This window comes from Mytilus galloprovincialis, chromosome 13, assembly GCF_965363235.1.
Source record: "Mytilus galloprovincialis chromosome 13, xbMytGall1.hap1.1, whole genome shotgun sequence".
Taxonomy (NCBI): Eukaryota; Metazoa; Mollusca; class Bivalvia; order Mytilida; family Mytilidae; genus Mytilus; species Mytilus galloprovincialis.
The window spans coordinates 47,225,262-47,238,853 of NC_134850.1; the positions used below are offsets into that span (position 1 = coordinate 47,225,262).

Below are 13,592 nucleotides of genomic sequence, written 5' to 3' on the forward strand. Positions count from 1 at the left end.
GTACCTAAATTGACCTTACTCGTCAAGATCTGCCTCTCTTGACGGACTGGAACCACTGCTAGTACTATCATTCTCCGAACAAGACATTTTTAGTTATGATTTTATGATTAATTTTTGGACCATATATACACTGTCCTATAGAAACAAGCTCGCACAAATCATAAGAGAAAAATATGTGAGTAAAAGTTAATTGAATTATCAAAGTTAATATCTTTTGGTCTCGAATGTATGTTAACTAATTAATGTGTTTTATAGGCTAGCTCAAATCCTCATCCAAATGATATAATCTATATGTAATAATCGTTTCCTACCACACCGAGATTTGATGCCAAGCGGTAGATATATTTTAGGTACTAATTAAGTAATTAAATGAACAATAGATAACAATAATTAATCATATTAAATGTGCAAAGATTTAAAAACAAATGTATTTTTTCTTTATTCGTACATATTATATTCCGCTTCGGTAGAGTTATCTTCAGATATTGATTAATACATGGGTTTCAAAAGTCTAAATGTAAGTGTTCTCGTACATTTTTTTTGCCTAATAAAGACAAACAAAATGCTTTGGTAAAGCTATTTCTAATTTTTAAGTTTCCCTTTTTTATGAGACATAAATCAAGGACAAGAGGTGTGTATCATTTCATTCTAACACATGAATTAAGTTTCCCGTCTTTAACCGAAAATTGTTTATTTCTTAGTAAATTAATTTATTTGAATTCAAATAAATAATAGCACCAAATATAATTGAATAATTCCACGGCGATCTATTTTCATTTGTCACCAACTTGAATATGTAATTTAAATGTGTGTATTAAATGCTCCCTTGTTTTATAATCCACTGATCCGAATAGACAGTCACACCTGGCAAGGTGTGCCCTAGAGGCGTGGTTAAATACCGAAGTGCAAATAACAATTTACCTTTCAACAAGCCATCTACGAGTATTGCCACAGAACCGTGAATACACACATCGTATAAACCTAGTCATAGCAGAGACAGTAAAAGGTCAATAAGAGTACACCAACACATTGTTTTTACAGATTATTGTACTTTAATTTGTTCACCTTATCAGTCCAAAATGAATGAATTAAAAATGAATTTATAACTTTTGTGTTGTCTAAAAAAATTATTCGAATATATACGTTTAACATAAAAAAATTATCTCATGAATGTGTACAATTGCACGTCTGTGCGTTTTATCTTCTTATTATCGGTTGGTTATTAGATAAAGCATAAGTCATCGGCGCGCTTACGATTACGTTAAAATATGATTAAAAACCAAGACTTTTAATGATTGTATTTTAAATCCCGGCATGTAAAAACCAGGAGAAAACGTCACGACCTACAGGAAGTTGTTAATATTTTTTCATTAATTATTGAATTTCTCCTTTATTACTGCACATATAGCGATAAAACTTTGTGAATATATATATTATGTCATAATGAACATATTTAAACCATAAGTAAAAAATCGCGAATTTTCCCTTTAAATTATCCTGACGGACGGTGATGATAACATCACTGATGAATTTACTTATATATACAATGTACATTTAAAAACTTTTTTCGAATCTACAGGATTATAAAATTTCTTGTATTGTCAATATACGTTAAAAATTAATTAAAAAGAATGTATGATAGTTTAAATTGTCCTGTCGGTTGTCGGATTTCACCGGTGATCCGAGATCAGGGTTTTTTCCACTTAATGATCAGCCATTGTCTTTATGAAAGGGCAATCTCGAATACTTATTCATGAATAAAGCTCAGATTTCACTATAGTGGTAGATTTTTTTCAGTTTGTTGATACCCCCTACGACTCTTTGTAGAAATTTCAAACCCGATAATGAAATGAAATTTGATAAAGAATACGAACTAATAACAATGTAACATATTTACAAATAGACTTTAAATCGGAATATAGATTTTAACTCTTTAAAAAGACGTGATAACATATTGATAATATATCCGTGATGTTTGTAATGGCTATCACAAGAATGGGGAGTCTATAACGTGTGAATTTTAGCGTTACTGATACCGGAGGCGAATAACTAATATGATAAAAAGGTGAGTTCGAAATTTCTTGGTTTTTTTTATGAATAACTGCAGCTTCTTTTATTTTAGCTAATAACATTGATTTCAATGCATGTTAAATTGTATATTTTTTTAAGCTGCAAAATTTTCACTAGCCTAGGTCTTCCAGAAAATAGTTCATTCATTTACCAGGCATGTTTTTTTCTAGCATATTAATTAGAATGCAAATGACCTGCGCGTTAATTTATGCTATAAATTACTGTTAATGTTTCAGAACCTGTCATTTATTTTTAAGTTACAAAAAAATCATGATCATAAATTGGCGCATGCCATCTGGTTAAGGTTTCTTATAAGGTTCTATGCACTCGTCAATCTGCAGTGCTAGTGCATGTATATACTTTCATGATGAACTTTGTCCATAAATAATTATGTTAAACAGTTTTTTAATCCATTGATTTATTATATAATGTATATAGTAAATTTTCATGTTTTTCTATAAACAGAGACCATTTGACGTTTCATTTTAATTATCATCATTTATGGTGTCATCGAGGATGTTTTACACGAAGACTGGTCATATATTAGAAGTTCCTTCATATATTATAAGATTCAATTGGACGACATGTTCACGAAAATTATTTCAATCGGAAGACATATTCTTGAATATATTTTTCAATTGGAAGACATATTCTTGAATACATTTTTCAATTGGAAGACATATTCTTGAAAATTATTTAAATTGGAAGACTCATTCTTGAATATTATTGGAACTAATGTTACAGTATGGGGTCCTTACGTAATAAAAGATATAGAATATTTGTTCCAACAAGAAACGAAATTATGGAATAAATAAAGATTTGTTATAACAGTTTACAGGGGAACTTATGTTATATGTTATAAATAGACGTTAATAGACTTTTACAGTAACAATAACATTATTTTTTGCATTTAAACATTATACAGATAAAACTTGAAACCCATCATAATTATTCAAATTGACTTGTAAAATGAGCATAAGAGCATTTAATATAGAATTAATTGTCATTTAAAATACTGAAAAGACTTAGCAGGAGGTTTGGCGAATTATAGGTATTTATATACACAGCGACTCTTCCGATATTATTGTATACATTTATCTGGTGCAGCAGAATGTGTATCTTTAATGTTATAATCCGGGAGCCAGATGACTTAAAGAAAAGATGTCTTTATATATAAAAAAAAAAATATTGTAATCTACGTTATATGCTGAATAACATGCTTACACAAAACTCGTTAGAACTCTGTTTAACTTGGAATTTTATAGTTCCATAATTATACTACTAGTAGCTAATTTCATGTATTATGTATAATTGATGCTTCTGTAACGCAGTTACTGCGTCTGAGTTTTTTTTTTTTTTTTTTTTGTTATAAAGTTCAACGTTTAAGTTTAACCAAATACACGTACTGGTCAATTAAGCCTGTTCATCCTCCACCCCCAATGTGTTCATATTCAACCTAGTAGTATATCAACCCCAATTTTTGTAGACTTAGATATTTTCTGCATGAAATTTTGTTTTTACTATCATTCTGTATTTGAATTTTTAAACTTAAGTAGCCCGATGGTTGACTTTAGAATAGAAATGTGGTCAACCCTAACCTTCTCCCCTCCCATGCACAGTAAACCTTTGAAAAGGAAAACCCCCCTCACAAGTCTAGATGTTGCCTCTGGCAAGGCGTAATAGCTGCTCCATCCAACAAACACTCGTTTTCCACTCACTGCAGCTTGTCTGGCAAAACAGCCGTTGGACGTCAGAGTAATCTCGGACTATAGTGTGTTCTGTTCCTACTTTTGCAATAAATATTTGCCACTGGATGTTTAGAAAGCCAAAAAAAAAAAAAAAACAACATCAAAGGTATTGTCCAATCCCTGAGAGAGCTGCTCTATTTTTGTTTATTTATTGGATACATTACATACGTGACTTTGGTATATTATTGTTTTGACATGTAAAATGAAGTATTGTATGATGCAATTAAAGGTGTTTGTATAATTGATCATATATTTGTTTTGTAGTAACTTCCAGCAAACAGGGTCCGTAATCACAATGTCTTCTACTGAACCTTGACCTTGTTTACATCTCCATAGCAATTTGTCACAATTTTTACCACATGGACCACTCAGGAGCTGTCGTGCTCCATGCATCAACAACATAATTTGTCAACTTTTCAAGGTCACGAGTGCCAAACCTATAATAACAACATATATCAAAAAGTACATTATATATTTTTAAGGGCAGCACTATCTGAATTTTAACTATGAATAAAAGTTGATGTGGGGTATACCCTAATTAAATAACAACCCGACATTGTATGATTTTTTTTTTCAAACATGCTAAAGGAGAAACTATTTTTTCCGTCCAAGACCGAGTCTGATTTAGAAAAAAAATAGTAGATGTATCCCTAAAACCAAATGTTCCATAGTAGATATTATAGATATCTATTTAATAAATTAGGTGCGTCCGAATCTTTCTAGATTTATCTTCATCTTAAATGCTAAAAAACAAAACCAATTGGAGCAAAGGGTGTATAAATACTTAAGGAGTTATATGGCCAACAGGGACATTTGCTCATTGCTGAAGGCTGTCCGGTGACATATAGTTGTTAGTTTCTGTGTTATTTGGTCTCTTGTGAAGAGTTGCCGTATTTACAATCATATCAAATCTTTTTCATTTAAATTTAAAAAGAGAAACCAAAAACATCTAAGTAATCGGCCAACTTTACTATTTATATTCGGATCTTTCAAATTGGAACATTTTTTTTCGTCATTTATTCTGTCTAGATTTTTAAAATAAGACGTTAATTAAAATTGGGACATTTTTTTCGTCATTTATTCTGTCTAGATTTTTAAAATAAGACGTTAATTAAAATTGGGACATTTTTTTCGTCATTTATTCTGTCTAGATTTTTAAAATAAAATATTAATTAGATGTGTACTTTGGTTTAGAACTTAACAAAATATTAGACTTTTAACTTCAATTTGAATCAAATGTCCCGTTACAATAATATCAATATTGGCCACTTAGGCATTGTCCGAGTCTGGACAGCATAGTTATTGGTTGATATTTTAAATTAAAATTACCTCATTAAAATGAGACTAAATATCACTGCTTCATTAAAGCTACTATATTGACATTGTTACATTTTTATTTGTATATTATCTATAATTGCATCTAACATTCAATGTTTTCCTTCGTATATTGAAATGCTTGTGAACAAATAGTACAGTACACTGGGAGATTTTTACTTTATTAAAATGTGAGTAAGGACACGTCCTTCTTTGGTTCTTTTCTTTTCTGTTTTGATGTTAACGTTAAGTTGAAATATTAATCGAAAAAAATAATAACTTTTCTTTGGATAACTCATTCCTGATCAAATATTAAAGGTAAAGTCGATTCATCTTTTTTCAGTCTCTTAGTTCTATGGTTATGTTTGTAATATCATAATAATAAATCAGTTAATGAAAATGAGTCATTCTTTTTGGGGAGGAAATATTAGATCGATATATATAAATAAATAAAAAGGTCACTTTTCCAGTGTATAAATTTATAAAAATGGCAAGCCCTTCGAAACAGCATCAAATTTTTTAAATGTTTGATCATGGACGATGTTGAGGTCCCCTGTCATTATAGAATGTCCATAGGGATCGTATTTAAATTTGGATGCATGTATATGTTATTCACAATGTAGAAAGCATTGACCTTTTGAAATGACTTCATAATAAATACAGTTTGTTCATCTTTCTTCGCTTACAGATGCATTAACACAAAATTCAATCATATTTTATTTTACTCAATAACATGATGATTAAAATGATATTTATTATCAATCGATTTACGGACAATAAACTGACCAATAAAACATAACAAAATACGTCTTACTGTCATCCGACACTAGACAGAATTTTATTTTAAGGCCAAACTTCAGATCAAACGGCGATATCTTTTCCTTCACATTAAACTATCACTTTCAAGACTATAATATATTTCTAATGTACCATAAATGACACATATTTTACTGTCCATTTTCAGATGTCACTGAATAGGAGACCTTGTTATGAGAAGTGATTTTAAACTATAAAAATGTAAGTATTCACTTTTGTTATCAATAATTTATTCACTATTTAACTTAAAAATTGATACTTTGTTTAAACTTTAAAGTTAAGTAGAACCATTTAAAATGTTTTATTATTAATTTATTTTGGAAACATTCCTTTATTATGAAAGCTTGCAGGCATATCCATTTACTTATTTGCAATCCCTCAAATCGTACTGAAAATGATATCAAATACCATTTGTACTATATTCCAATTCTTAATTAAAAGTACATTTATGATTGCGTTTATTGTTTTTCTTAGCATCTCGTTTCTTAGGTCAAATTTTAACATTTTTCCATTAAGAATGATTTATTTTGAAGTCTGACTTCTTCGTCTGAGGTGTATGAAGTCGTTTTGAATGATTGTTGTTGACTTGCTTAACATTTAGACTAAGTGCCAATTATTTCAAACATATTCTAGGCAGGCACAAATAAAGCAATAAACTTTGGCTTTTATAAAAAGCATAATATTTACCCTTCAAAATGTTACATACGTATCCGAGTTGGGTTCTTAAACAGATTCGCGTTTTGCATGAGTTTTGCAGTCCCAAAGAATAAGATCGTATATGTGAAGTCACTATGAATCATCATTGACATGATACCACACAGTTTAGAATGAAAAGAGGACGATAGTGTGTTAACAGTAACACAGTTATCTAAGTGAACGACAATAATATAAAAAAAAAACACTTTAAATCATACAGTCTCAAACAAATTCCAGTCGTCCGCAGTAAATGTATAAGGATACTTTTAATAGCTTTGGATTAAGAAACGTTGTAAATTCGGTTAAATTAGGTTATCGAAGATAATTATTTGGTGCCGAGCATCTAACGTTTCTGTCGAGCCTGTGACAGAAAGATCATCATTGCTCGACATAGGGACAGTGATCCGGCGGATGTAAACAAACTTCTTACAATCTTAATAATTCAGGAGGTAGCAAATCTGGATCATCCATACTTTTTATATAGAGGCTTCATGTTATGAAGTTTCTGTCTGACATAAGTCCATTGTTCTTTCATGGTTCAGTTACTGTTACGTACTAAAAATAAGTAAAGAATTTTAGTATTTTTGAATTTTTCTGTTATTAGAGTAATATTAGGGTAACTATATTTGCATACCTTGCAAGATCTTCATTTCCGTCAGACAGTTTTTACTTGACCTCGACCTCATTTCAAGGATCGGTGATTAAGGTTAGGTTTCGTGGTCAAGTCCATATCTCAGATACTATAAACAATTTTCTACTGTATTTGGTGTATGGAATTATTGTAAGGTGTACATGTCCAACAGGCAGGTGTTATCTGACCATGACCTCATTTTTATGTTTCTTGGGTGTGCAATTGGTCAACTATATTTTAAGTGTATTTGGTGTTTGGAATGATTATAAGTTGTACAAATATTTCCAGTTCGGTTTATCTGACCCCCACCTCACTTTCTTTGTCATGTCAAGGTTATGTGGAAATTTGACATATTACATCTTTTATCTAAGTCCATTGCCAGAAATAGCCTTAATATATGCAATTTAACATCCTTCTTACTTGAGCTCCACCCACAAACATTGTATGTATGTTTCTTATAAATGTATAGTTTCAAAACGTCATCAGATTTCAATTTAATATCCACTTTGTAAAATGATGTATGACTTATGAACATAAGTCTTAACACCATTTCCAAGCATTATGGTAAAAAAAACTATACTTTTAAAAAAGTATTGTTTCACATCATATAAAGTCTCTAATGATGACATAATAAGCCTTCATACCCATACAACACACATCAGGTTAATAACGAGGACTATGGCATTGTTGTGTTCGAAATTGCTTCGACATAGCATCCACATTTATGAACTATTTGCCACTGGACGTTAAGCAACTCGTCAGCTGACAATTCATAAACATGATCTTTATCCGGCTGCTGCTATAGGTTATGGTCAATCTATAAATGAGAAACGATTCAAATGTATTTTTTGAAAAAAAAATCAAATACATGTCTATATATAAAAAAAACCAGTATGGTTCTTGTGTATTACAATGTATCAACTGATTTTCAAATATTCTCCTCAAACAAAAATATGTAATCAAATTCCCCTAAATTGATTCACATTGTCACCATTTTCAAGAATTCAGTCTGACATATAAGGTTACCATACAGTTTTGATGTTAGGAGGGAATACAAGCAAAGGGACCATACTTGGCAAAAAAAAGTTGTAATTTTACTTATAAACTACTTTTCTTTTTTAGAGGGGGTCTGAATCACGTGTCTGAATCTGCGCCTGCTTCTGTATCGAAACTTTACATGAATATAATAAGCTTGGAATACCAGTATGTCTTATTACTGAAAAATTATCCTAATGATAAATGTTTAAAGACTGTTTGAAACAGTTTCTTGAAAGATTTTGACAGATTTTGCGTGTGTATACAAAAACGAATGTCATATCTGTTTTTAGGAATTAAACCGTCACTTAATTATATGCTCAACAACTGCATTTTTAATTTAGTCACTTGAGGACATTAATCATCTCTCATAATTTGACATTCTTAAATTTATTTATAAAACTGCAAGAGTTCAGTCCCTTTGAACAAAAATTAAATTCAAGAATGTACAAAAACATCAAAACTTGGTTTATAAATTGTAGGTGATCCATATAAATAATGTAATTACTTTTATTTTGTCCACAGAAATATATTTGAATTTAAGAATGTACAAAACATCACAACTTGGTTTATAGGTCATCCATATAAATAATGTACTACTTTTGTTTTGTCCCCAAATTATGTTTTCTTGTCACCTTTTTACACATGTACCATCTATTTCTTGTTAACGACAAGGTCGAATGAGAGTGACACGTTGTTCTCACAATTGCAGATAAACCACACGATGTTTTGTATGCAAGTTGATGTTTTGGAGAATGCTATACAAAAGAGAAGATCTATGCTTGGGATAGATTATCAAGGAAAGTTATTAGAACGCACACCAGAATCCAAGTTTGTTCTTCTTGGGAGACCTGTAGAGCAAGACAACCCCGACAACGAGGCTGCACATCAGCAATTTCTCATCCATCGACGAGAATCACAGATTGAAGAAGTCAAGAACTATGTCCAAATTTTAAATGCTTTGAGATTAAAACAAAGAAAAAGAAAAAACGTTCCACCACAAGACGATCCTGTATTTAAAATATTGCTGTCAATTCTAAGAAAAATTGATTATGAAAATGCAGAAGAAAGAAAACAACGCAGAGAAATGAAACGACAAATACGAGAAACACGGAAAAAGAAGTATGAAGCTCGACAAATAAAATATCAGTCCGTAAGTATATATTATTCTACATCCCAATTATCCTTTAAAAGGTTATACCTTATACATTTACATGTATTAGTAATACACAATGTATGATGAGTTGTCACTTGTTTGTTTCAAATATTTTTCATAATACTCAAACTCCTTAGTAAATGAATTTCAATTAGAAAGGCAGTCGATTCTCGTTATCTTAAAGCCAGTCGTATCAACAGAACGAATGCAATTAATTCAATTTTGTGAATCCTCCGACCCAACTTTGGTTCTTCTCAACCAAAATTTCGTCTCATCCAATTTCGTCACATCCAATTTTGACTCATTACGAGTATTTATGATTAAAAAAACAAGTTGATTTCCATTTTTAAGTAATCCATGTTTAATGTATTATATTGAGAGAATATAATATTTAGGAAAACGTCACTTTATAATATAAGCAACAAATCCCTCGTCTTCAGGGTAAAACGTCCATTATGACAGGGAGGCGAAAGTTTCCAAAGGGACATTCAAACTCATATATCAAAAATAAACTGACAACGCCATGGCATTGCTAAAACGCTGCAACAAACAAATTAATGGACGAGTTCATTAGATATAAGATATTTGTTATCTTAGTAGCCCCTTTATACATATGTTTCTGTCCTTCTGACTACCTCAGCAGTGGTACTATAGCGAACTGATATTACTTCAGTAGTGATACCACAGCTGACTGATAGTACTTCAGTAGTGGTACCATAGCTGACTTCCAGTACCCCATTAGTGGTACCATAGCTACCTAATTGTATTCTAGTAGCGGTATCATAGCTGACTGATACTTCTTCAGTAGCGGTACCATAGCTGACTGATAGTATTGAAATGGCAGCACCATTGCTGACTGATAGTACTTCAGTAGCGGTAACATAGCTGACTGATAGTTCTTCAGTAGCGATACCTAGCTGACTTAAAGTACTTCAGTAGCGGTAAAAAAGCTGACTGACAATACTCCAGTAGCGGTATTATAGCTGAGAGATATAACTTTAGAAGCAGTATCTTAGCTACCTGTAGCTGATAATATTTCAGTAGTGGTATTAAATCTGACTGATAATACTTCAGTAGTAGTATTATATCTGACTGATAGTGTTTCAGTAGCGGTACCATTGCTGACTGATAGTACTTCAGTAGCGGAACCATATCTGACTGACAATACTCCAATAGCAGTATCATAGATGACAGATATAACTTCAGTAGCGGTGTCATAGCTAGCTGATAGTACTTCAGTTTGCGGTATCATAGCTTACTAATAGTACTTCAGTAGAGGTATCATAGCTTACTGATAGTACTTCAGTAGAGGTATCATAGCTTACTAATAGTACTTCAGTAGAGGTATCATAACTTACTGATAGTACTTCAGTAGCGGTATCATAACTGACTGATTGCACTTCATTAGCGGTACAATGCTGATTGAAAGTATTCTAGTTGCGGTACCATAGCTGACTGATAGTACTTCAGAAGCGGTACCATAGCTGACTGATAGTACTTTAGTATCGGTACCATTGCTGACTGATAGTACTTCAGAAGTGGTACCATAGCGGACTGATAGTACTTTAGTATCGGTACCATTGCTGACTGATAGTACTTCAGAAGTGGTACCATAGCGGACTGATAGTACTTTAGTATCGGTACCATTGCTGACTAAGCGGTACCATAGCTGACTGATAGTACTTTAGTATCGGTACCATTGCTGACTGATAGTACTTCAGAAGTGGTACCATAGCGGACTGACAGTACTTCAGAAGTGGTACCATAGCTGAATGATAGTACTTCAGTAGCGATACCATTGCTGACTGATATTTCTTCAGATGCGTTACCATAACTGACTGATACTACTTCAGAAGTGGTACCATAGCTGACTGATACTATTTCATCAGCTGTACCTACTGTGTTTTCACTTGGATTTCATGTAAACTAGAGAGACAAACTAAAGCAGATCGATTACAGGTCGCGCAAAGACACCTGGGTTTTAGATGTGAATAAAAATGCAAACGTACAAAACTCTTAATTTTTTCTTTCACCAAAAGATAGTGTTCAGAAATTTTGAAAAAAAATATTCGTTTTTCTATATTTTCTGATAAATTGACTGAGATCTTTTTTTTTTTGTTGCAGTTCCCAGTAAGATGTTATCTAAGGTTAAGATTTCCAAACATCCATAACTTTTTTCATCCTTTAGAGAATATACCGAAAGTTTAATGAAAGATTTGCACAATCTATTTCATTTTTTATATTAAATTCCTTTTTTGGAAGAAACCTGAATAAATCTATTACAAATATACGCCACACCATTTGAAATTTCACACAAAAAAATACTTTTAAGTATTTCAGTTTAACTTACGCTCGTTTGTGTCCTAATATTTATGTGAAAATATCCCAAGAACTGAGGTTCAGCTGGAATTTGTTTAAACCCATAATAGCTTTCTTATATAACAGTAAGACCTTTAAATTCACTGCTTTATTTTCAACAAACGGCACCAAAGTTTATTTTATAGGAATAAGAATATATCATAAAATGGTAATGTTCTCACAACTATCTTAGTGTCATAGCGTGGCACAACTAACTATCTTCAATGTCATAGCGTGATTGGCTTAAGTAAAATGATATAACATCATTCACAAATTATTTGACCTTATATTGAAGAATTATAATGAAGGTCGTAACCTATATATATCTATTGACAAAACATACATAACGGAATATTACCTTATTTAATCCTTTACACACACCCGCCGTGCAAATATGTTCTCAGTTTTAGTATCATTATGATAAGTAATAATATGTCTTTATTCGAAAATTGTTCGACAAATGAAAATCTTCTTTAATCGGGCATAACAAAAATTGGGCCAAAATAATGTTGACAAACAAAAGATGTATTTTAGTATGCGTTAAATCAAGCACGCAAACTATTTTAAGAATTAAATCTTTGAATTGGTCTTATTGAATGAAACCCATCTAACTATCTTCATTCAATACACCTTATTGTATACTATAGTAAGAAGATATAGTTTTTGAGGTTGTCCTCGAGTTCAGTTTTCTATTCAACTTGTTCATCGATAAGCCATTTTTTTTGAAAATGTCGACAAGTTGTGTCTCTTTAAGTCAACATATTTGACATAGACAAACAGATCCTAGAGATAGCCATGTATTCAAAGACAGTTTTAAGATCGGTCACAATTATGAAGGTAGGTCTTTGATTTTAATTCTTCGTTTGTAGGTGTGTTAGGGCATTGTGGGTAACCAAATGTGCATATAAACACTACGTGTTTTATGCTTTAATAGCTGTTTTTTTTTCAAATCATTTATTGAATGAAATTTGAAGAATGTATTTACTTTGTGCATATGGGACTTTGGAATGTAAGAATTTGGATGTGTTTATATCTACAGTTGTATTGCTAGATATGTATATATCTTTTTAAAAGAGGTCCTTGTGTCTAAGGTTAAGGGTTGACTTCGTACATGTGTATTGGTTGAGTTGGTGTAACAGGGGGAAGGAACAGGATATGAAATGTAGAAGGTCGTGGATTGGTTTAAATAGATCTATTATGTAATACTACGAAGCTATGGTAGTTGTTAAAGATGGTATAATGCCTGTGGTAAGACATTTATTTTGTCTTTTTTTCAAATTATCACCGTTAAATTATTATTTGAACAGTATAGTCATCAACATTTTTACATATTCTCCTTTTATTAAAAAATCTCTCATCACTGATACCAAATTTTAATCCGGCAAAAAAATGGGAGAAAGTATATAATTTCGATGACTTTCAAATGTGCTTGTGAATAACATCTTTTTATGGAGTTTCAATGGTCGTCTTCGTCTATTACTGCAGAAATTATATCTTAAAGAACAATGAGGAATCAGTACTGCTAATCTTTGACATTATGTCTCCTTTAGCTTATATGTTGCCTTTAACTTCTCTGGGGAAACTTAAACGAGTCTTTTTCTATTAATTTCCTGTACTTTTTCACACTCGAAATTTTAAATATCGATTTGTTAGTGGGGTTCTTGTTCCTAAGTCATCTGGGTTTTTGTATATTACATGTTTTCGGACTAAGTGGTCTTAGTGCAACTGTCGTACGGTAGAGGGCTATAATGCCAAATATAATCTACCA

The 13,592-nt window shown here is 31.5% G+C and overlaps 1 protein-coding gene across 3 annotated transcripts in view; it reads left to right on the forward strand.

Moving 5' to 3' along the window:
- Nucleotides 1-1,827: 1,827 nt before the first annotated feature.
- The window catches only part of LOC143057152 (uncharacterized), a 77,408-nt gene continuing 65,643 nt past the window's right edge, over nucleotides 1,828-13,592 (forward strand). The window contains exons 1-3 of one of the 3 annotated variants that reach the window (XM_076230400.1): nucleotides 1,828-2,065; nucleotides 6,097-6,149; nucleotides 9,023-9,463. In XM_076230400.1, coding sequence (XP_076086515.1) covers nucleotides 9,035-9,463 — 429 coding nt within the window. In that variant the 5' untranslated portion in view covers nucleotides 1,828-2,065; nucleotides 6,097-6,149; nucleotides 9,023-9,034. Of the gene's footprint in view, nucleotides 2,066-6,096; nucleotides 6,150-9,022; nucleotides 9,464-12,639; nucleotides 12,662-13,592 lie in introns of those variants that run through there. The other 2 variants (XM_076230393.1, XM_076230394.1) reach the window with 2 other exon arrangements.